Here is a 24091-nt window from a genome sequence, read left to right as displayed (position 1 = left end):
CTAGGACTTGCCGATCAGAAGGTCGGCGGTTCGAATCCCCGCGACGGGGTGAGCTCCCGTTGCTCGGTCCCTGCTCCTGCCAACCTAGCAGTTCGAAAGCACGTCAAAAGTGCAAGTAGATAAATAGATACCACTCCAGCGGGAAGGTGAACGGCGTTTCCATGTGCTGCTCTGGTTCGCCAGAAGCGGCTTAGTCATGCTGGCCACATGACCCGGAAGCTGGACGCCGGCTCCCTCGGCCAGTAAAGCGAGATGAGCGCCGCAACCCCAGAGTCAGCAACCACTGGACCTAATGGTCAGGGGTCCCTTTACCTTTTACACCCCATGCATCTGGCCTAACCCCTTATGCGCAGGAATCTTTTGCCTGGTGTAAAACTCGAACCCACGACTCTAAACCAAGATTCTCACGCTCTACCAACTGAGTCATCATCCTCTTGCTTATTGCAAGGGCAGGAGTCACAGATCCCTCTCATCCCCCATACAGTTTGGGGCGAGTGCGAGACCCCAAGATCCCCCATTCAGGGGGAAATGGAGGATACTCCCATTAGGATTAGGTAAAGGGACCCCTGACCATTAGGTCCAGTCGTGGCCGACTCTGGGGTTGCGGCGCTCATCTCGCTTTACTGGCAGAGGGAGCCAGCGTACAGCTTCCGGGTCATGTGGCCAGCAGGACTAAGCCGCTTCTGGTGAACCAGAGCAGCGCACGGAAACGCCGTTTACCTTCCCGCCAGAGTGGTACCTATTGATCTACTTGCACTTTGACGTGCTTTTGAACTGCTAGGTTGGCAGGAGCAGGGACCGAGCAACGGGAGCTCACCCCGTGGCAGGGATTCGAACCGCCGACCTTCTGACTGGCAAGTCCTAGGCTCTGTGGTTTAACCCACAGTGCCACCCCACAGATAAATCTACGCTCAGGGCGGGAGAGCCAGATATAAGGTGGGGGACACCTGGCTTGCCAGTTAATATATGTGAAAAGGATCTAGGCCATGGGTAGGCAAACTAAGGCCTGGGGGCCGGATGAGGCCCAATCGCCTTCTCAATCTGGCCTGCGGACGGTCTGGGAATCAGCGTGTTTTTACATGAGTAGAATGTGTCCTTTTATTTAAAATGCATCTCTGGGTTATTTGTGGGGCATAGGAATTCGTTCATTATTTTTTTTCCCAAAATATAGTCCGGCCCCCCACAAGGTCTGAGGGACAGTGGGCCGGCCCCCCTGCTAAAAAAGTTTGCTGAGGCCTGATCTAGGGGTCTGAGTGGACCATAAGCTCAAGGTGAGCCAACAGTGTGATGCAGTGGCAGAAAAAGCTAACGCTATTCTAGGCTGCGTCAACAGAAATATAGTGCCGAACTCAAGGGAGGTAACAGAACTCCTCTGTTCCGCCTTGGTCAGACCACACCGGGAATACCGTGTCCCGTTCTGCAAACCACAATTTAAGGATGTTGACAAGCTGGAAGGTGTGGTGAGGAGGGAGAAGAAGATGGTCAAGGGTCTGGAAACCAAGCCTGATGAGGAACGGTTGAAGGAGCTGGGTGAGTTTAGCCTGGAAAGGAGAAGACCTGACAGCCGTCTTCAAATAGCTGAAGCGCTGTCCCATAGAAGAGGGGCCAAGCTTGCTTTCTCCCGCTCTGGAGGGTAGGACTTGAACTTGTGGCTTCACGTTGCAAGAAAGGAGATTCCGACGAAACGTTCGGAAGAACTTTCTGACATTAAGAGCTGTTTGACAGTGAGACAGTCTCCCTTGGGAGGTGATGGCGTTATGGATCCTCTGCCATCGCTTGAGGCCTCAATGGGCTGGAGGGCCTTCCATCAGCTTCGGCTGGTAGCCCAGCTGCACCCCTATCTGGACAAGAATAGCCTAACTACTGTTGTCTATGCTCTGGCAACCTCTAGGCTCCATTAAAGGTACAGGTAAAGGGACCCCTGACCATTAGGTCCAGTCATGGCCGACTCTGGGGTTACGGCACTCATCTCGCTTTACTGGCCGAGGGAGCCGGCGTCCAGCTTCCGGGTCATGTGGCCAGCATGACTAAGCCGCTTCTGGCGAACCAGGAAACGCCGTTTACCTTCCCGCCGGAGTGGTACCTATTTATCTACTTGCACTTTGACGTGCTTTTGAACTGCTAGGTTGGCAGGAGCAGGGACCGAGCAACAGGAGCTCACCCCATCACGGGGATTCGAACCGCCGACCTTCTGATCGGCAAGTCCTAGGCTCAGTGGTTTAACCCACAGCGGCTGCCTCTGAAGACAGTTCGGAAACCAGAATTCAGCGGCCAGGTTGCTCACCTGAGCAGACAGTTTGAGCATATTGCACCGATCCCGGTCTGACTGCACTGGCCACCAATTAGTTTCCGGGCCCAGTTCAAAGTGCTGGTTTTGACCTACAAAGCCATAAAGCATGGGTAGGCAAACTAAGGCCAGGGGGCCGGATGCGGCCCAATCACCTTCTCAATCCAGCCCGCGGACGGTCCGGAAATCAGCGTGTTTTTACACGAGTAGAATGTGTGTTTTTATTTAAAATGTATCTCTGGGTTATTTGTGGGGCATAGGAATTCGTTCATTTCCCCCCCAAAAAAATATAGTCTGGCCCCCCACATGCTCTGAGGGACGGTGGACCGGCCCACGGCTGAAAAAGGCTGCTGACCCCTGCCTTAAACACCTCAGGACTGCAATGCCTCAAGGATCGCCTCTTTCCATATGAACCGACCCAGACCCTGAGATCATCTTCTGAGGCCCTTCTTTGTGTGCCTCCTCCATGAGAGGTCCGAAAGGTGGGAACACGAGAACAGGGCCTTCTCTGTGGTGGCTCCCCATCTGTAGAATGCTCTCCCCAGGGAAGTTTGCCTGGTGCCTTCATTATACATTATGCGCCAGGCAAAAACATTCTTCATCAACCAGGCCATTGGTCAATTAAACCACCGATGGCCTTTAAAACTGTTTGGGGGCAGCAGCTGTTCTTTTGTTTTTCGTTTGTTTTGGTGCTTTTAAACTGTAAGCTGCCCTGTCATCCTCAGATGAAAGGTGGTATAGAAAAAATCTCTCTTATATAAGATGAGGAGTGTGGACCATTCAGGAATTTCTCCAGGATTGGGTTAGACTTAGACAAGGCGTGGATCTATCAACCAATTAGCTGTGTGAAGGTGCCAACATTATTCTTGTTACAGAAAGGTAGCCGTGTTGGTCTGCCATAGTCAAAACAAAAAAAATTTTTTTTTCCTTCCAGTAGCACCTTAAAGACCAACTAAGTTAGTTCTTGGTATGAGCTTTTGTGTGCATGCACACTTCTTCAGATACGTATCTGGTATCTGAAGAAGTGTGCATGCACATGAAAGCTCATACCAAGAACTAACTAAGTTGGTCTTTAAGGTGCTACTGGAAGGGAAAAAAAATTTTTTGTTTTAACATTATTCTTGTTGGGAGAGGGAAAATAACAAGTTTGGGGCTTTGGCAGAAGTTGGACAATTGGCTAGAACCATAGAAATGTAGAGATGGAAGAAGTCATCCAGTCCAGTCTGACGCAGGAACCACAGCTAGGGGATCTCTGGCACAGGTGTGCAGTCCTGCACTCTGTGCATGCCCAGAGGCACCTTGCTTCTCATTCAGAATCCTTCCAAAAGCGGTCAGATGTTGCTTTCGCCTCCCTCTCCCCCTAACTTTTTTTGGATTCCCCTAGGGCTAAAGTACACATAGGGACAGACCCTTGCCCTGTATGGCCAGGCTGTGCCCCCACCCCCTCCGAAATCTAGGGAGATATATTTGACAGAGGGGCCGGTGTGGGGGGGGGTCACCTCTGGGCCAGCAACCCCACGCCTTCTTGCTTTCTCAGCAAGGTGAATCGGTCATCATCCGCAGAGGTAAAAGGCTATGTTTGTCTACTTGCCGGTTGCAACAGCGGCAAAGGATTAAGTGTCAGTGGGGCAAAGATCTAGCATCTAGGGCAGGATTGGTCCTCCGGCAAGCCAGGAACCAATGTTAAAACCAGGGGCTGGAGGCAGCAGATTTATGGCACAAAAGGAGGGTGGTTTTTCCCCACCCCAAGGTGGGTCAGTCTGAAATCCAGAAAAGACATTAGCTGCTTAACAGGATTGCTATTTCCCAAAAGGTTAAAATTCCAGCAGGAAAAAAGCAACAACGCAGGCTTTAATCTTTCCATTCTCTCTCCTCTGAATTACAGAATCAAAGGTTTGGGAGAAGGTACCCCCCGAGGGCCAATGGGTTGGTCTGGATGACCCTCAGAGGTCCCTAGGGGCCAAACCTACAATTCTGATTCTATATACTCTTCTCAAACAGGCCAAGAACTCTGAATAAGGCCCCCTTCCCCCAAAAAAATCCTGCTATTTTTAGCAGCACACCCAGGCAGCGGCGGCCACCCCCTCCCAAGGCCACAGCAGGTGATGTGACTGTGGCAGTGTGTGTTAGTGGTTAGAGCAGGCTTCCGCAACCTCGGCCCTCCAGATGTTTGGAGACTACAATTCCCAGCATCCCTGACCCCTGGTCCTGCTAGCTAGGGATCAAGAGAGTTGTAGGCCGAAAACATCTGGAGGGCCGAGGCTGAAGAAGCCTGGGTTAGTGTGTCAGGTTACACAGTCGTGGGAGAGCAGGGTTCGAATTCTATCTTCCGTGGAGCCAGGGATGTTATGTTGGGGATTCAAGGAGAAAGGGAGAATCATGTATGTCCCAACTTGAGCTCCTCAGAGACAGAAAAAGGTGGAATATTTACATATTGATAGCCGCAACCACCAATTGGGAGGTAATGAAAGGCTAAATTGTGACCCCCGTTTTCACAAAGCTGGAATACGCGGTGGGCGCTCGCCGCTGCTGCTTTCTTAACAGTTTCTCGTGGAGCGTATAATTGTCTTTTTATTTTGAAGAAGTTATTTGAGTTACACACACAGATGCAGAGAGATAAATACAGTATTTTTTTTTTGTCTAACGGACTCTTCACACTTGGAACACTTGGAACAGAGACCGGGAAAAAGCGGCAAAAAAAAAATTATTATTATTTCATCCTCGTCATTTAACAGTTTTGTACGGTTCCGGCCACCCCGCCACCCTCCCGCGTACTGTATTTATTTGTTGCTGTTTTTTAAACCCTTGGTATCGTCCCCCCCCCTTTCAAAACGGTTTCAGCAAATCTTCTAAAGTGCCATAAAACTACCTAGAGGTGCTTCTAGAAAGTAACAAAAAATTAAAAACCAAAGAGAGAGAGAGAGAGACAAGTTTACATTCAGTAGCAAACGGTCAACAATCACCGAGAGCCCCCCCAGTGGCGAAAAAGTGCAAAAGATCAGAGAGACGGACAGCTATGTACACGTCAGTGACCGCCCTTCTGCCCCCCACCAAGACCGCCCCACATGCCCTCCCCACCCTGGTGGTCCGGAGTGCAACCCCTCCCCAAAAATAACTTTGGTGATCTCTCCATCGCCCCATTCTCAACCCTGACCGGCCTCTTTCAACGCATCTGCTGCGAGGTGCGCAGCGGTCCTCGCTGGCAATGCGCGGCCGTGCTGGATCGCAACCAGAATCGCGCCCCACTGCCAAACCGTGGGGCAAATCCCTGGCGCAGCCTATTCCTGCTTAGCCGCCCGGCTTGACCTTTCAACCTTTGCAGGCCGGAAAAACGACCCCAGGCCTGCTGACCAGTTGCCATCCTAGGGATGGGTCAGAGCGGCAGGGTGGGGGGGCTTGTATCCCCACAGCCCCATAGCGGAAGGCAGGGGTTTACATAGGGGGCCTGGAGTGCCGGGTGCGAGCGCAAGGGGCCTGCCCTTTCAAAAAGTCGACTCCAGGTCTCCAGAATAATGCGCCTTTTATGATGCTGGAGGAATTTGTGAGCGTGATGCGGGGTGGGGTTGTGGGGGGGGGAGGAAGAGTCAGGAAGTTGTCCCCCCCAAAAAAACCACACACCCCCTTGCCCCAAGCAGTGCCTTCTTATCGGTGGCGCAGCAGCAGCAGGCGAGAAGGAGGAATGTGCATTTTTTGGTGCATTGCAGGTGAGCCGCAGGAGGGATGTTGCGGCCAGGTGGAATGCATGCGTAGGCAGCGCTAAAGTGCTGGAGGCGACGAGGGGGGGTGGGTTAGAGGAGGTTCTGCTTGCGATGGGGGGGGGAGAAGGAGGCGTTATCGGCCCTGCTGGGACAAAAACTGGGGTGTTTTTTTTGGGGGGGGAGAAAAGAGAAATCTGCAAGGCCGTGTTTCCGCTCTGCAGCTGCAGAGAGAAGACTGTGGTTTCCTTTTGCAGACCTCGGTTTGCTGCAAGCAGAAATTGGGGGGGGGGCAGCTGTGCTGCAGTGCGTGGGGAGGGGGGAGGCGAGAGAGGCGGCTCGCAGCACATTCCCTGCACTGGAGCAACTGGTGAAATTTTGCACGCCGCAATACTCTCTCTCTCTCCGTCCGCCCCCCCCCGGAGTCTCCAAACAGGGGGGGCAGAGGCGCCACCTGTTCCCGCCCCCCCAAGCAAAAGCTTTCTTTGGAAGCCCTTCTGATCCTTGCCCCCCCCCTTGTTCAAGCGCCAGTCTCCGAGCAGGCCTGGCAAGGCCCACAGAAGATGGAGATGCCTTGGTTCCACTGGGGGGGGGGGAGACGGGAAAATTCAACAGGAGGCCTTTGGGGGCAATGAAGGAGGCGTTTTGCATCCCTTAAAATATTAAGGGAAGTCTAGAGAGGTTTTTTTAACACTTAAAGCTGAGAATTGAGGCTGGCGGAGGCAGGGTGGGTTAAGGTAACCCCCCCCCCAAAAAAAGACCTCCCTTGGCCAGAACTTTTTAGTTTCCGGAAGGAGGTTGCGCAGGCAAAAATACGCAGCGAAGGCTGCAAGTTTCAGGGGTGGGGGCAAAGTTTAAGCTTATTTTAGCAGTAAGGGGGTGGTTAGGAGTGATTTCGATTCCAGAAACGAATTGCATGTCCCTTTCTTTGCAGAAAACTCCACCCCTGGGTTAACTGGGTTAGCCTATCCAAAGCGTAGAATTGTCAAAGGTACCCATCCATGCAATGCAGGAATCTCAGTTATCTTATATTTTGGGGGGAGGGCGGAAACTGTTTTGTTCCTATTGTTCAATAGGAACCTTTGGAAGTCCGAAAGCTCATCACACCCAGAAATCTAGCAGCAGGACCCTGCTATCGTCTGGAGTTCTGCATTAAAAGAGCCTTTCCCCAACCGAGGGCTTTTCAGACATTTTGAATCACAAAAACCTGGAGGGGACCGGCCCATTTTGCGAAAGGTGCGCCAAAACATCTGGCATGCATAACTCTCCTTTCCTCCTCCCGTTGTCCGAAGCCTTTAGGCAAAACTCTGCCCCTCCCTTTAAAAATCTTCGATATCGAAAACCTCCACATATTGTTTCTTCAAAATCCTTCTGCTTGCTTTTTAAAGTTCACGCAGTTTTCCCTAGAAGGGTGAGTTTTCTTTCACCACCCCCTACTAATTAGGGGTTGTTGCGTTTTTGTTTTTAAAGGAAAAAAACAAAATCCCCACTGTTTTGGTCCTTTCGTAAACCAAAAAATATCCACAAATTTAAATGTTTTTTCATCTTGGAAGTAAGCAGAACCCATTACCCCCAGGCTTAAAAAACACCTAAGGCTTTTTAAAATAATCGGGTGATTGCCATCCCTAACCCCACCCTGCCCATAATAATAATAATAAACCCACTCCCCCCAAAATACGCAGAGTGGCCTTCTGGAATGCAGCACTCAGTTCTCCCTAAATCCTAAAAAATATTCCATTACTTATTTATTTGGGTTCGTAGCAAGAGAAGGGAAGAGGGGGGGGGGAGGAAGAACAGCATTTTGTACGCCTTCCTGGAGAGGAAGGGAACATTTCCATATCTTAAAACCATTTTGAAGACTTGCCCAACCTTGCCTTATGGACAAGGCTGGCTAAAAATAAGGGAGTTTTTCTGATGCAAATGTAAACCTAAGTGGTCCAGAATGCTCATTGGCATGACAAATGCCTGTGCCCCTTTCAATCCTCGGGAGGCTCAAAGATCGCTTAAGCCACAGCTGGAAAATGCCTTCTTGCATTGAGTAGGACTAGTTTATTTATTTATTGAGAGAGAGGGGGTTGGGTTTTTAATTCCTGGACTGTGAAATGTAACCCAACTGCCCTATTGCTGAGTTTAGGTGGAGTGTGTGTGTGTCTGTGTGTGTGTGTGTGTGTGTTTTTTTTTGGGGGGGTAAATCCCAGTATGGAGGAAGTGGGAGGGAATGTGTGTTACTGGGAGAGTGGGGTTCTGTGCTGTGCTGTTGTTTTTTGCAAGGCGGCAGACGTGGGATGAGCTTGGCGGAAATTAAAATCACAGTACACAGTGGAATCCGGTCTGGTTGCCCACCCCACTCCGGCTGAAAGGGCACCCCCCCAAAAGAGAGAGAGAGAGAGAGAGAGAGAGAGAGAGAGAGAGAGAGAGGAGGGCGTGCTACCAGAATGGCAGCAAACTTGGCAGCCCCCACTCCTGCAAAGTGTGTCCAGATGCGATGCAAAGCTGCTGTTGCTCTTTTGTGGCTGTTGCAAAAACCCTGGAAGACAAGATCCGACAGAACCGTCCTCTCCTGCTGCTCCTACTCACCATCTCAACAGGAAACCCTCCTCCTTCTCCTCCCTCCCCACCCCACCCCTTCCTCCTCCTCCTCCTCCTCCTCCATCCAGCCGAAAGGAAAATGTGATTCATCCCCTTCAAGCTGCAAAACAAAAACGCACAGGGAGAAATAATGCAGCTGCTAAAAGCTGAGGCTAGAGATCCGAGGCGCTGGGCCGGAGGGGGGGGGCCGAGAGGACACACACCCCCAAAAAAAGGGGGAGAGGGGGGGAGACTGTTCTGTGGAATGAGACCTTCTTCCCCTTGGCAGGGGGGAAAATGGCGATTTGGGGAAGGAAGAGACCGGGAAGGCAAGAGATAAAAGGGGCATCGGCTGGTGGGAGGAGCCGAAAAAGAGCTCCGCCCCCCAAAGCAGAGGCTCCTCCCCCCAGCCGTACCTCCCCAGGCAGGGGTAACAGGGAGAGCCAAGACGGGGAGGGGGGAGCAGGATTGGGGAGGGGGGAGACGACGACGAAGATTTGCTTGTGCAAGTTCACTCTGGAAATATATATACGGAGCAAGAAGACATTCATATGGAGGTGTGGTTGGGAGAAGGGGGGGGGAGAGGGGTTACCCTGTACCTATTTTCGCTGCTACGTCTTTTTTTGTCTGTTAAAAAAAAAAGTCTTATCTACCATGTGCCCCACTTGACAAACCACGGGGATGTGAAGTTGTGGGTCAGGGGGCTGCGCTATGCATCCCCTCAACGCCATCAATGCTCACCTCTGGTTTCCATAGCTCTGTGTGTCTCTCTCTGCCGCAGCGCTGCCACTGCAATCTGCCCCCACCCCTCCGCCCCGAACATCCCTTCTCGGGGAGGAGGGGGTCGCCTTCCACAACCCCAGAGCACCCCAAACCCTCCACTGGCTGGGCGGGCGCTGGTGTCCAAAGCCACGGGAGGATGCCATCTTGGGAGAGGCGGAAGTGGCGGCGCCCCTCCGCCCCCGGCTGACCCCCTCCGCCCCAACCTCCCTTGGTCCTCCCCCTCAGAGAAGGCTCCCTTTCTTCAGCCTCTCCGGGGCGGGCAGTTCCCCTCTGCCCTCGTGCGCCGCGCCAGCCCCCATTGCCATGGCCACGCTGGAGGCCGCAGCGGCAGAGCCGTCGTGGACCTCGCCGCGACACGGGTTCACCGAGTAGCTGAAGACGCCGGGGAGGAACGGCAGCGGCTGCCCCTTCTCGTCCGGGACGACCATGTTCAGAGCCACCGGGAGGGTGAAGTTGTAGGGGTAGGCCGCCAGCAGTTGGTGGCCGTACATCAGAGGGTAGGGGTCTGGGTAGAAGCAGACCTTGCCACTGTCCGTGCCGTCGCCGCCACCCGCCTTGCCCACGCCGCTGAACTGGATGGCGCTTGGGTAGGCGAGGAACGAGGGCGGCTTGTCCTCCAGGTCCTTCTGGGTCCGACAGCTGCCCGGCACCAGCAAGGGCAGCGGGTACTCCTGGACAGGGTATCGCTCCTCCTCCAGCTCGGGCGCCAAGGCCTCTTTCAGAGCGAGACCCGTGTGCGAGATGACGGGGTCCTGCAGGGAGTGCGGTAACCTTGGTGGGAGTTCGGCGAGGCTGGTGGCCGCCTCCAGAACGGGCGGGTGGGCACTGAGCTCCTCTGGAAACGGAGACTTGTTCCCCTCTGCCAGAGGCACGGCCTCCTCTTCCGGCACCGGGGTGCGGCGTCCGTAAGGCTGCATGTCCACCGCCATGGGCCCCTCCTCCTCCTCCTCGGGGAGCTCTTGCGGGCACAAGGGCGCTTCGCCGCTGGAGGACGACACCTGCATCTCCTGCATGGTCTCCTCTTTGACGACGGGCGCCGGCACGACAGCCACGGGAGGAGCCTCCGCCGCCTTCTTGGAGTAGGCGATGACAGTGGTGAGGGCCGGCAAGGGCGGCGGCTCGGGCGGCTCGCCCTCGTGGCGCTTCATGTGGCGGCTGAGGGCCGCGGCCGTCTTGCACACCTTGGTGCAACGGGCGCAGGTGAACTTGACCAGAGGCTTGCGGCCAACGCGGTGGGCCTGCGAGGGTGCCAGGGGCGGGTTGTCCTTGGCGAGACGCCCGTGCACTCGCTCGTGCTTCCTCAGTTTCTTGAGCGCGGAGAACAGCTTGCCACAGGCGCCGCACTCGTGCTTCCACTCGGAGCCGCGCCCTACTTTGGGTGGCTGGCTCGGCCCCTCAATTTCGGAGGCGGCCCGGCGGCCGGCGGCCACTTCCGCCGGCACTGAGTCGCTGGTCCCCACATCTTCCTCCTCCTCTTCTTCCTCCTCCTCTTCTTCCTCCCCAGCCTTCTCCGTCCTTTTCATCCAGCGCAGAGAGCGGAGCTTGCGGTGCCACCGGGACTTTTTCATCTTGGGCAGCGTGTTGGCACCGGCGCCGGCCTTCCGCTTGGGCTTGTAGCTGTAGTAGGGCCGCCACAGCTGGTCTTCGGCATCGCCCCTGTCACTCTCCTCCTCGCCGCTCTCGTTGGCGTACCCCCTGCCAGCGTGCTTGCCGTGGGGAGCTTCTGGCGGCACCTCCTTCCCGCTGCTCTGCTCCCTGCCGAAATCGAAGCGCTTGCCCCCGACGCGGCCGCCCTTGTCCAGCATGAGGTCCGTCTCAGAGATCCGCCGCTTGACGATGGCTTCCTCGCCGATGCGCACCGTGATCTGGCAGAGCGGAGCGGCGCGGCTTTCGGAGGCAGCCCCGACGTAGGCTGGCTTTGCCATGTACGTCATGGTCCGCCCGGACCGCGGCCCCCTGGCCCTGGGCTCACCCCCGCTCTCTTCCATAGCCCGCTCGTCTGCCTTCTGCGACTGGATGTACTCCTTTAGCACTTGCTTCTTGATAGGCCTGGTCGCGGCGGAAGATGGCACCTGTGTCGGCGGCAGAGGCCCTGCCTCTGAAGACTTGCTGTTGTAGGTGATCACCGAGGGCGTCTGCGACAACACTGATGTGCTGTGGACAATGACCGAGGAGGCGGGCCGCCCGTAGGCGATGACGGAGGCGGCCTCTGCGCTCAGGGGCCCCGGTCTCTTGTCCGAAGGAGCGTTCTCGCCCGCGGCTGGGAGCGCGGGGATCTCCGGTCCCGCCGCAGTTTCCTGCGGCCGCGGAAAGCGTTCCGGCTCGGGCATCTCCAGGGAGCCGCCGTTGGCAGTGAAGACGGAAGCAATGTCGCCATTGCCCAGCGAGGAGACCAGGTTGCCGTCCAAGGAGTCCCCATCGCCCAGCGCCATGGGGATGGGCTGAGCTGGGAGCAGGAGGTTGTCGGGCACCAGGCCTTGGCTGTAGGTCTTGTAGGGCCTCTTTTGGGAGCGCATGGGCAGGAGGCGGTAGAGTTTGAGGGCGTTCAGCTTGGGCTTGTAGCCTCCGTTGGGCGTCTTCTCGGAAGAGATCAGGCCGGGGTTGATCCCGTGGAAGGCTTTCTGGTGGGTCTTCAGGTTGTAGTAGGTGACGAAGGTCTCCCAGCAGAAGATGCACTGGTAGCGGCGCTCGCCCGTGTGCCACACCTCGTGCTTGGTGCGGTACTCGGCCAGAGCGAAGACTTTGTCGCAGTAGCGGCAGGGGTACTTCCTCCGCCACGAGTGGACGTTGGAGTGGCGCTTGAGACTCGAGAGTGTCATGTACGAGCGCTCGCAGACGGTGCAGAAGTAGATGATGTGCCCGTCGACCACTTTGACAAAGTGGTCTTGGTCCGAGATGTAGTCCATGCGCTGCAGCCCGCGATGGCGGAACAGCATGCTCTTCTTGGAAGACTGCGGCGGAGGCGGCTTGGGAGGCAGCCCAGGACTGGGCAGTGCCTCGCCCGCGGGGACGCCCTCCTCTGCCTTCTCCATCTCCTTGCACAATACCTCGTGCGTCTGGAGCCGCTTGATGTGGATGAAGCTCTTGCCGCAGTGCCGGCAGGAGAGAGAACGGCGCGTCCGGTGCAGTTTCATGTGCAGGCTGAGCGCCGACGACGTGGTGAAGGAGCGGCCGCAGCTCCCACAGCAGAAGGAGCTGGCGGCCGGGTAGGAAGCTCCGGATGGGGGTGAGCGAGAGGAGGCCGGCCCTTGGTCCGCCTCGCCGTTGGCGGCCGAGGGGTTTCCGGGGGAATCGTCGTGGTCCCAGCTGACGCCTCCCTTCAGCACGTAAGCCAGGTCTGGCTGGGGTGGCGGCCCGGCGGCGACCGAGCTGAGGTTGTACAGGATCTTGGCGGTCTCTGTTTCGGGGTCGGGCTGGCCGTCGCTGGCCGGGCTGGAGGCTTTGGCCAAATCGTGGAAGCTGAGGGGGCTGGAAGGCTCGGCCGAGCGGGAAGGGCAGGTGAGGTCGATCGGCGAGCTGCACGGCCTGGAAGAGGCCCCGCCCGAGTCGTCCATCTTGGTGCCCGCCAAGGGGTCGTCCAGGTCCTCAAGGCGGGAGATGCCGAGGCGGCGGCCAACGGCCCCGATCTCCTTGGCGGCAGCCGGGCTGGGCACGGAGAGCCGGGAGTTGTAGATGAAGTTGAGGACGTCGGAGAAGACTTCGGCTTGGACGTCGGGGAGCTCCAGGATCTGCCTGGGCTGCTGGCAGGTGGACTCCTCCGACAGCACCTCCTTGAAGTAGGGGCTGGAGGCCGCGAGGACGTTCTTGTGGGCCTTGAACTTGGTGTCTTCAGCAATGATGGTGATGTCGCAAAACTGGCCGCGGAGGCGCTGCTCGTTCAGCTGGACCAGGAGGGAGCTGGAGTGGCCAGTGTCTGTGAGCTCCATGGCTGCAGCCATTCAGCTGCCTCAGACCTGCAAGAAAGAGAGAATATGGGGTAGCAATGCCTGAGGTTTTCAACAAAGAGGGGAAACATGCAGGCTTAGTTGCTGCTGCTGTTATTGTTATATTATAATAATAATAATAATAATAATAATAATAATAATAATAATAATATATTATTTATACTCCATTCTGAAGGAAATCTGCCCTGATTGCTCACTGGAAGGACAGATCCTGAAGCTGAGGCTCCAAGACTTTGGCCTCCTCATGAGAAGAGAAGACTCCCTGGAAAAGACCCTGATGTTGGGAAAGATGGAGGACGCAAGGAGAAGGGGACGATGGAGGACGAGATGGTGGGACAGTGTTCTCGAAGCTACCAGCATGAGTTTGACCAAACTGTGGGAGGCAGTGGAAGACAGAAGTGCCTGGCGTGCTCTGGTCCAGGGGGTCACGAAGAGGCGGACACGACTAAACGACTAAACAACAACAACAATATATTTATACCCCGCCCATCTGGCTGAGTTTCCCCAGCCACTCTGGGCGGCTCCCAATCGAGTGTTAAAAACAATACAGCATTAAATTTTAAAAACTTCCCTAAACAGGGCTGCCTTCAGATGTCTTCTATAAGTCTGGTAGTTGTTTTTCCTCTTTGACACCTGGTGGGAGGGCGTTCCACAGGGCGGGCGCCACCACCGAGAAGGCCCTCTGCCTGATTCCCTTTCACCTCGATTCTCTCAGGAAGAGAACTGCCAGAAGACCCTCGGTGCTGGATCTCAGTGTCCGGGCTGAACGATGAGGGTGGAGACGCTCCTTCAGGTCTACTGGGCCTTTGAGGCCGTTTAGGGCTTTGAAGGTCAGCACCAACACTTTGAATTGTGCTCGGAAACGTACTGGGAGCCAATGTAGGTCTTTCAAGACTGGTGTTATGTGGTCTCGGCGGCCGCTCCCAGTCCCCAGTCTGGCTGCCGCATTCTGGATTACTTGCAGTTTCCGGGTCACCTTCAAAGGTATAGAGCGCGTTGCAGTAGTCCAAGCGGGAGATAACTAGAGCATGCACCACTCTGGTGAGACAGTCCGCGGTCAGGGAGGGTCTTATCCTGCGTACCAGATGGAGCTGGCAGACAGCCGTTATTATTGTTATTATTAATAATTCGATTTAGAGACTGCCTCTTTGAAACATGTTTATGCAATGTCCGACTTTTGGGGGGGGAGGATTTAAAGTTGTCATATGATAGGCCAGTCAGCTCAGTTAGTTGGCACGTGGTGCTGGTAACACCAAGGTTCGATTACCATATGGACCACCTGCCTATCATTCTTGCACTGCTGGGGGTTGGACTAGATGACCCCAGGATCCCTTCCAACTCTATGATGATTCTATGACTATGTATAATTACGATTACAGAGGTACCTCGGGTTACATACGCTTCAGGTTACAGACTCCGCTAACCCAGAAATAGTGCTTCAGGTTAAGAACTTTGCTTCAGGATGAGAACAGAAATTGTGCTCCGGCGGCACAGTAGCAGCAGGAGGCCCCATTAGCTAAAGTGGTGCTTCAGGTTAAGAACAGTTTCAGGTTAAGAACGGACCTGTGGAACGAATTAAGTACTTAACCCGAGGTACCACTGTATTCTGTGTTTTTATATGTGTTGGAAGCCACCCTGAGCGGCTGGCACACCCCAGCCAGATGGGTGGGGCATAAGTAATAAAATTATTATTATTAATTTATTATTCTGAAAAACATACCAGTTATTGTCTGACAACTGCTCCACATAGTCAAAAGACTGGTATTGATTCATTGGAAAGATGCTAGCATTGGCCCCCTTTGATCTATGCATAGACAACAGGACAACACCTCACTGAAGGGATTGCTTTCAGACGCAGATTGCGTATGGATAATGATACAGTATTAGAAGAAGAAGAAGAAGAGTTTGGATTTGATATCCCGCTTTATCACTACCCGAAGGAGTCTCAAAGCGGCTCACATTCTCCTTTCCCTTCCTCCCCCACAACAAACACTCTGCGAGGTGAGTGGGGCTGAGAGACTTCAGAGAAGTGTGACTGGCCCAAGGTCACCCAGCAGCTGCATGTGGAGGAGCGGGGAATCGAACCCGGTTCCCCAGATTACGAGACTACCGCTCTTAACCACTACACCACACTGGCACAGCACAAATGTGGAGGCAGACCATAGAAGCATGGAATCGTAGAATTGGAAGCGACCCTGAAGTTCATCTCATCCAATGGCCTGCAAAGCAGGAATTTGCGGCGGCCCCAGCGGGGATCAAACCTGCCACCTTTGGCGTGGTGAGCACCGTGCTCTAACCAACGGAGCCGTCAATAATAATAATAATTTATTTATACACCGCCCATCTGGCTGGGTTTCCCCAGCCACACTGGGCAGCTCACAGCATACATCAGAACAAACTAAAAACATCAAACACTAAAACTTCCCGATACAGTGGTACCTCGGGTTACATACGCTTCAGGTTACAGACTCCGCTAACCCAGAAATAGTACCTCGGGTTAAGAACTTTGCTTCAGGATGAGAACAGAAATCGTGTTCTGGCGGCGCGGCGGCAGGCCCCATTAGCGAAAGTGGTGCTTCAGGTTAAGTACAGTTTCAGGTTAAGAACGGACCTCCGGAAGGAATTAAGTACTTAACTCGAGGTACCACTGTACAGGGCTACTTTCAGATGTCTTCTAAAAGTCAGATAGTTGCTTATTTCCTTGACATCTGCTGGGAGGGCGCGTTCCACAGGGCGGGTGCCACCACCGAGAAGGCCCTCTGCCTGGTTCCCTGAAACCTCACTTCTCGCAGGGAGGGAACCGCCAAAAGGTCCTCAGAGCTGGACCTCAGTGTCCGGGCTGAACGATGGGGGTGGAGACGCTCCTTCAGGTCTCCTGGGCCTTTTAGGGCTTTCAAGGTCAGCACTAACACTTTGAATTGTGCTTGGAAAGGTCCAGGCTCTTACACATGGCCATGGTGCCTAGTAGCCGTGACCCCTGACCTCTCGAAAAGAGGGGCGCCACAGCTGGGGGAGAGGTCTCAGGAGGGGGTCTCTGGGGGTCTGCCTGACGGCTAGGAACGCCAGCCAGAGTGGCTGGGGAAACTCAGCCAGATGGGCGGGGTATAAATAATAATAATTATTATTATTACATTCAAATCCCACTTCTTCCTCCCCGGAGTTCAAGGTGGCAGGCATAGTTCCTGCTCCTTCGCCGTTATCAGCTCCACAACAACCCTGCGAGGCAAGTCAGGCCAAAAGCAAGCGAGCGAGCGAGGCCCCCCAGCGAGTGGGGATTCGAACCCACGCGTGGGAAGGGCTGGGAGAAGGCAGCCAGGAGAACCACAGGGCTCTGCTTCCCGTCAGTCCCAAAAAGTCGCTTGGCTGCCTTTGACATGAGTCACACCGAGCGAAGCAGCGGGGTTGATGCTGGCATGGGCAGGCCGAAGGCCATCAGGGGAAGAGAGAGCGGCCTGTTTGAGCGGAGAAGCCCCCAGCCCACCCCTCCGCCCCACAGGGCCCCCCCGGTCGCCCACCCCCTCCCCACTCCACCCATTGGGGAGCCATTTTGCTCCAGGAGCTTGTTTCTCCAGCTGGCAAGCCTAAAATGGCTGAAGGAAAGAAATTCCCGGTGCCAGCTCGGATTAAGCAGCTGATGCGTTGGCCCGGCCCGCTCTCCGGAGCTCAGCGCGGAAGCCGCTCCAAGAGGCTCGCCTCGTTGCCCCCAGACGCTCAGGCGCCTCCTTTGGCCCGGCCGGCCCCCTCGTGTCAAGGGCTGGCCCCTGAAGGCACGCTCTGCCCTCTCCCCGCTGCGGAGACGTGGGAGAAAATCTTGTGTGTGTGAGAGAGAGACAGAACAATAGGGATGCCCACAATGTTTTCTTTTCTTCCAAGCCCGTCTTTCACAAACTTCCCTCCTCCCTCGACCTGGGTGGGACCGTCCCGACGACACAATTTCAGGCCATGGGCGTGTGTGTGCGTGCGAATGGGCTTGCGCCTGCATGCACAGTGAGTGTGCATGCGTGCATGCGTATAACACGGCGGCAACAATTCCTTGAGGGTCTCTCTTTCTCTCGCGCACACGCATATATATAAACTCCCTTCCCGGCTGCGACAGGAGTACCCAAACGGAAAGGGAGTTTCTATGGAAACCAGCCTGGATGACGGAGGGAGAGAACAAGAGAAGGGCTGAGGAGGGAGGGAGAAGGAAGAGGCAGCGCTCTGTGGCACAGAGCAAGAATTTGAGGAGGGGGAGACGCGTGGGACCGGCTGAATGTGGGTAAACGCAAAGAGGGGGCATGCGGGAAGGGCAAGACACTCGATGGCGTTCTGACAGGTCCAGCAGCCAGGGTCTCTCTCTGGCCAGGAGATCCTGGACCCCACCTGGGGGGTCATCCAGACATCCTTAGGCAGCCCCCTTCATCCCCATCTCTTGAGCCTGCCTCTAACCACACTTTCTTCAAGGGACGCGGGTGGCGCTGTGGGTTAAACCACAGAGCCTAGGACTTGCCGATCAGAAGGTCGGTGGTTCGAATCCCCGCGACGGGGTGAGCTCCCGTTGCTCAGTCCCTGCTCCTGCCAACCTAGCAGATCGAAAGCACCTCAAAGTGCAAGTAGATAAATAGGTACCACTCCAGCGGGAAGGTAAACGGCGTTTCCGTGCGCTGCTCTGGTTCACCAGAAGCGGCTGAGTGATGCTGGCCACATGACCCAGAAGCTGTCTGCGGACAAACGCCGGCTCCCTCGGCCAGTAAAGCAAGATGAGTGCCGCAACCCCAGAGTCGTCTGCGACTGGACCTAATGGTCAGGGGTCCCTTTACCTTTAACCATGCTTTCTATCTGGCACCGGGGCCAAAACAGCTGTCACAGATCTATCCTGCCGTCCACCAGCATGCAAGCATAGATCCCAGAGGGATCCCAGAGTTATCTTGGGGAAACCTGACCCCCCACCTTCGACTGACAGCACAGGCGGGTCGCAGCCCGATCCAAGGTGGGTTGCAACAGGAGCACCTGGCAAATACAGTGGTACCTCGGGTTACAGACGCTTCAGGTTACAGACTCCACTAACCCAGAAATAGTACCTCGGGTTAAGAACTTTGCTTCAGGATAAGAACAGAAATCGCGCAGCAGCAGAGGGAGGCCCCATTAGCTAAAGTGGTGCTTCAGGTTACGAACGGTTTCAGGTAAAGAACGGACCTCCGGAACGAATTAAGTACTTAACCCAAGGTACCACTGTATATGTGGGCGAAAGCTTAAGAAGTGGGTCCCTAAATGGCGTCAAAATTGCATGCTGGGTCTTAAAATTATTATTATTTTGGGAGGTTTTTAAGGTTTGATGCTTTATTATGTTCTTTATACGTGCTTGAAGCCACCCCAGATGGGCAGGAAATATTAATATTAATAATAATAATAATGTTGAAGAGATGTAGGGTGAGAGTAACAAAGAACCACTTTGCCTCCCTGAGCTCTGCCCCACAGGAGCTAGGAGGCTTTGCCTTCAGGGCTGAAATACACTCTGCACATGCCCGGCGGAACATGCCCTTATATTGCCAGCACCTGAGACCTGAAGCTCAGAGAACATCTGTAAATACATCAGAGAGAGAGAAAGGTAGAGCAGAATAAAGTCCATATATTCAATAGGGTTGGGTACGGTCCCCGTACCATAAAGAAGGCTGATCGCCGAAGAATGGATGCTTTTGAATTCGGTGCTGGAGGAGACTCTTGAGAGTCCCATGGACTGCAAGAGATCAAACCTCTCCATTCTGAAGGAAATCAGCCCTGAGTGCTCACTGGAAGGACAGATCCTGAAGCTGAGGCTCCAAGACTTTGGCCTCCTCATGAGAAGAGAAGACTCCCTGGAGAAGACCCTGATGCTGGGAAAGATGGAGGGCGCAAGGAGAAGGGGACGACGGAGAATGAGATGGTGGGACGGTGTTCTCGAAGCGACCAGCATGAGTTTGACCAAACTGCGGGAGGCAGTGGAAGACAGGAGGGCCTGGCGTGCTCTGGTCCAGGGGGTCACGAAGAGGCGGACATGACTAAACGACTAAACAACAACAAGGGTCCCCGTAACCATCCTATCCGGAGGGCGACCCTTCCATGGACACTGCATTTTCTCTCTGCCCCGAACGTGGAAATGAACGCGTGCCCCCCCCAAATGGAACGGTCGCGGGAAGGGAAGCAATAAACCTGATTTGCCTCGCTCGCCACTTCCGTCCGCCTGCAGTCCAGGGTGCTGCAACCGAAACAGGGCTCTGCGACGGTGGGGAGAGGGAAAGGCTGGCGGATCGTAAACAAGATGCGAAGCAGGATGGATTTCTGCGGGTCTGAGTCACAAAGGCTGAGGTCAGCAGATTGCAGGGACCGGCACGGCAGCCTGGAAGAGGCTGGAGGGGGGGGGTGGAAAGAGGAGGACTGCAATGTTGGGTCTGTGCACTGGAGACAGAGAAAGAAAAAGGCCAGGATAGAAAAAAAGACCCTCACCTGGACCAGCCTACTGCTGCAACCTTTGCCCACCAGATATTTTAGGACTGCAACTCTCGTCCACTGTGCTGGCTGGGAGTTGCAGTCCGAACCCCGCGATGGGCACCGAGTTGGCAAATCTGCCTTTCCGACTTGCGTGCGGGTTTCTAAAAACCTACCAAAGTCACTGTGCTCAGTGGAAGGAGAAGGACCTCTGTCCCGAGGCTGGAAAATCCATAGGTTCCTACGTTTTGCCGCAGGCTCCGAGGGATTTTGAGACTTGCCACCAAGTCTCTGCTCCAATTTTAATCTCCTAAAATGTTGGGTTCTTGAGCCTGGTTTGAAATCCTCACTTTGTGACCTTCAGCCACTTGGGGAATCCAAGCCTGCCGTGCAGGGGAAGTTGCAAGGATGAAACAGGAAAAATCTGTATATTTCGTTTCAAGTGTCTTGGTGGAGGCAGCCTCACCCTCTAGAAATCCCAGACGTGCGCAGGCTTGTGGAAATGGGAAATGCAATTCACACATGCTCAGAGGCCCTTTTCACAAGCCACCCCGCATTCTTAAAGGTAAAGGTACCCCTGCCCGTACGGGCCAGTCGTGTCCGACTCTAGGGTTGTGCGCCCATCTCACTTAAGAGGCCGGGAGCCAGCGCTGTCCGGAGACAGCTTCTGGGTCATGTGGCCAGCATGACGAAGCTGCTCTGGCGAGCCAGCACCAGCGCAGCACACGGAAACGCCGTTTACCTTCCCGCTATAAAGCGGTACCTATTTATCTACTTGCACTTGGGGGTGCTTTCGAACTGCTAGGTGGGCAGGAGCAGGGACCGAACAACGGGAGCTCACCCCGTCGCAGGGATTCGAACCGCCGACCATACAATCGGCAAGTCCTAGGGCCTTTTGGACAAGTTCCCACTGCTGCCGTCTCAAAATTCATTCCCCCTCCCTCCACTCTCTGCCTCAGTTTTCCCCATTAAGAAAACAAAACAAAAGTAATTGTAATGAACCGATTACGCTAGTAGGACCGCAAGACGTTTTGTAAAGAGGACTATTTGAAATATTGCAAGAAAGACTATGAGGAGAGTTATTACGGTAAAGGGACCCCTGACCACTAGGTCCAGTCGTGGCTGACTCTGGGGTTGCGGCGCTCATCTCGCTTTATTGGCCGAGGGAGACGGCGTACAGCTTCCGGGTCGTGTGGCCAGCAGGACTAAGCTGCTTCTGGCAAACCAGAGCAGCGCACGGAAACACCGTTTACCTTCCCGCCGGAGCGGTACCTATTGATCTACTTGCACTTTGACGTGCTTTCGAACTGCTAGGTTGGCAGGAGCTGGGACCGAGCAACGGAAGCTCACCCCGTAGCGGGGATTCGAACCGCCAACCTTCTGATCGGCAAGTCCTAGGCTCTGGTTTAACCCACAGCGCCACCCGCATCCCGGGTGGAGAGTTATTAGTTAATGATAATTAAGAGTAACAGAGAAATTAAGAAATGCAGAATAAGTGATAAAGAATGAAAGATCATCAGAGGAGTCTAAAATATTGTATAAGATAAGAAGTTATGTTACATGATGGTTGGAAATGATATGTTTAAAAAAACAATAAAAATGTGTATATATATATATATATATATATATATATAAAAATAAATAAAAACAAAACAAAACAAAAAAACCCCGAATGTAGCAGTCACCCTCCCAAACGCAACGAGGTCTCGTTCTTTTTTGAAAAGGAAAAGGCAAGCTCTTCGTACAATTGGGAAGGGCTGAGATGGCTATGGCCACCCTGCAGCCAGCCGCATGACAACCAAAACAGATCAATAAAAACGGCCGCCAAATGGCCTTATGTCTCATCAAGATAGGAAGCCCGAGACTGGAGTCAGAGCCTCTGGACACCTCACTCCAGGTCCCACACGAAACATTTAATTTGTATAGGTTCCTCCCGTTAAAAGTCCATTTCTGTTTGTAATTTAGCTCCGGGAGGAAAGGGATCTATGCAACTCTAACAGATCGGCCTTGTATGCTGATGGGGCTGAACAAATAAATATTAAAAGGTAAAGGTAAAGGGACCCCAACCATTAGGTCCAGTCGTGGCCGACTCTGGGGTTGCAGCGCTCATCTCGCTTTATTGGCCGAGGGAGCCGGCGTACAGCGTACAGGTCATGTGGCCAGCATGACTAAGCCGCTTCTGGCGAACCAGAGCAGCGCACGGAAACGCCGTTTACCTTCCCGCCGGAGCGTTACCTATTGATCTACTTGCACTGGCATGCTTTCGGACTGCTAGGTTGGCAGGAGCAGGGACCGAGCAACAGGAGCTCACCCCAACGCGGGGATTCGAACTGCCAACCTTCTGATCGGCAAGTCCTAGGCTCTGTGGTTTAACCCACAGCGCCACCCGCGTCCCGAACAAATATTAAGAGGCTAAGAGGCTGCAAACTTGGGGTGGGGACCCTCCAGGGCAGAGAAACAAAAAAACCTTTTGTTGTAGTGGATCAGCGAATCTGGCTGTTAACCAGAAGGTTGGTGGTTCAAGCCCACCCAGGGATGACTGTTGGCAGAATTTCTGCATTGCATGGGGTTGGACTAGATGACCCTTGGGATCCCTTCCAATTCTAGGATTCTAATGTTGTATTTTAATCTTGTTTTTAAGTTGTATTTTAATCAATTGTTTTTATATCTGGTGTTAGCCGCCCTGGGCCCGGTCTTGGCTGGGGAGGGCGGGGTAAAAATTATTATTATTATTATTATTATTATTATTATTATTATTATTATTTGAGCAATTAAAGGGCACAGAAAAGCAGTAAAAGCACTTTTACTCCTCATCCTTTTCTTCAAAAAAACCTAAAAACTGTGAGCGATTCGGAGTTCAACGAAGAACCAGACAATTCAGTCTCTGTGGAAATATGAAGGCCAGCAGAAAGGGTTGAGGGCCCAACGATGGAAATATATTAGGGGTTAAGATGCCTGGACAGGCATAGACAGGACTCCGTTAATCCAAATTTGGCCCAGACAATCTCAAGAATCAAACGCTTCCAGACCAGAGACAGGGAATGTCTGGCCCTACAGATATGGCTGGACTCCAGCGCCCATCTTTGCTAACTACTGGCCATGGGGCTGATGGGAGTCCATACCCAAACAATTGTCCTGGACAAAAACACCCCAAGGCATCCTGTTTTTCCCCCTGCGAGAGCACAGAGGCCCGTCTTGGGCACTGTCCTCTCCCACAATTTCAGCGCACAGAAAAAGCCTGGCGTCGCAAAATGCGAGTCCCATGACTCCCGCGGGAGTGCGGCCCCGGAAGATGGCGTCCAACATTCATGCCCAAAAAAGTTTTTGATTTGAGTTTCCATTGAAATGAGGCTGTATTTTAATATTGTATTTTAATCTTGTTTTTAAGTTGCATTTCAATCAATTTGTTTTTATATTGTGTGTTAGCCGCCCTGAGCCCGGTCTTGGCTGGGGAGGGCGGGATATAAATAAGATTATTATTATTATTATTATTATCTGCAGAGCCAGTTCTGTGGCCTAGACCATCCAGCCAAGGAGACTTTTAATGTGGGGAAGGCTGTTTTGCAAGGCAACTTTCAGGCCGGGCAGACTTGGAAACCAACCCATGGGTTGAAAAATGGCGAGCCAAACGGAATGTTCTAGAAGGAGGCAACGAGCCAAACGGAACGTTCTAGAAAGAGGCCGAGCCGAGTCATGGCAACCCGACGGCGGTTGCCATGGGGACCAGAGCTAGAAGCAGGGGCTGGCCTAGATCCAGGCACCGTTGCCGCGGAGACACAGATGGGGTGGTGACTGGCCTAGATACAGCCGCTGTCGCTATGGCGACCGGAAGAGGGAAGCGTGGTGGCGTTTCCATGGAGACCTTCTTCCCCACACCTGGCACCCTCCAGGTGGTTTGAACTACGATTCCCAGAAGCCCCGGCCAGCACCTTTTTCCCTCTGACAGCACCCCAGGGAGACCCAATAGAAAGGAAGGGTGATGGACGTCATCCTTACCTACACGAGTAGACCACATCTACTGGGTGTCTGTGTTCCTGTCGCTCAAGATGCTGTCTCCAAATCCACCTGAACAGGACCCTCTGGGTGGAAAGAAAGAGACGATGCGTTACCCCAAATTTAAACTGTTTGCTATCCCTGTGCCCAACACACTTTAAATTCTGCCGCTAGGAAAGGAACCTTCCCTTAAAACCCATGCAGCTTTTTGTTTCAGTTTTGGATTATTATTTTTTGAAAAAGAGGGCAGAAATGGTCAAACGGCGGGCAGAGTTGAGGCTCTGTTGCATTTGGGGTCAGAAACAGGATCACAGCTGTCAACGTTTCCCTTTTTTTAAGGGAAATCCCCTCATTCCGAATAGGATTCCTCGCAAGAA

General features: G+C 53.8%; 1 protein-coding gene across 3 annotated transcripts in view; it reads right to left on the bottom strand.

Annotated features, from left to right (window-relative positions):
- Window positions 1–8616: 8616 nt before the first annotated feature.
- The window catches only part of ZBTB4 (zinc finger and BTB domain containing 4), a 29842-nt gene continuing 14367 nt past the window's right edge, over window positions 8617–24091 (bottom strand). For all 3 annotated transcript variants that reach the window (XM_053362072.1, XM_053362073.1, XM_053362074.1), the window contains exons 2-3: window positions 23718–23800; window positions 8617–13286 (exon numbers count right to left, since the gene is read on the bottom strand). In XM_053362072.1, the coding sequence (XP_053218047.1) occupies window positions 9555–13271 (3717 nt within the window). In that variant the 5' untranslated portion in view covers window positions 13272–13286; window positions 23718–23800 and the 3' untranslated portion in view covers window positions 8617–9554. The remainder of the gene's footprint in view (window positions 13287–23717; window positions 23801–24091) is intronic.

Source organism: Podarcis raffonei, chromosome 13 (genome assembly GCF_027172205.1).
Source record: "Podarcis raffonei isolate rPodRaf1 chromosome 13, rPodRaf1.pri, whole genome shotgun sequence".
NCBI classification, from domain to species: Eukaryota; Metazoa; Chordata; class Lepidosauria; order Squamata; family Lacertidae; genus Podarcis; species Podarcis raffonei.
This window is presented reverse-complemented; position numbering and strand designations above follow the sequence as displayed.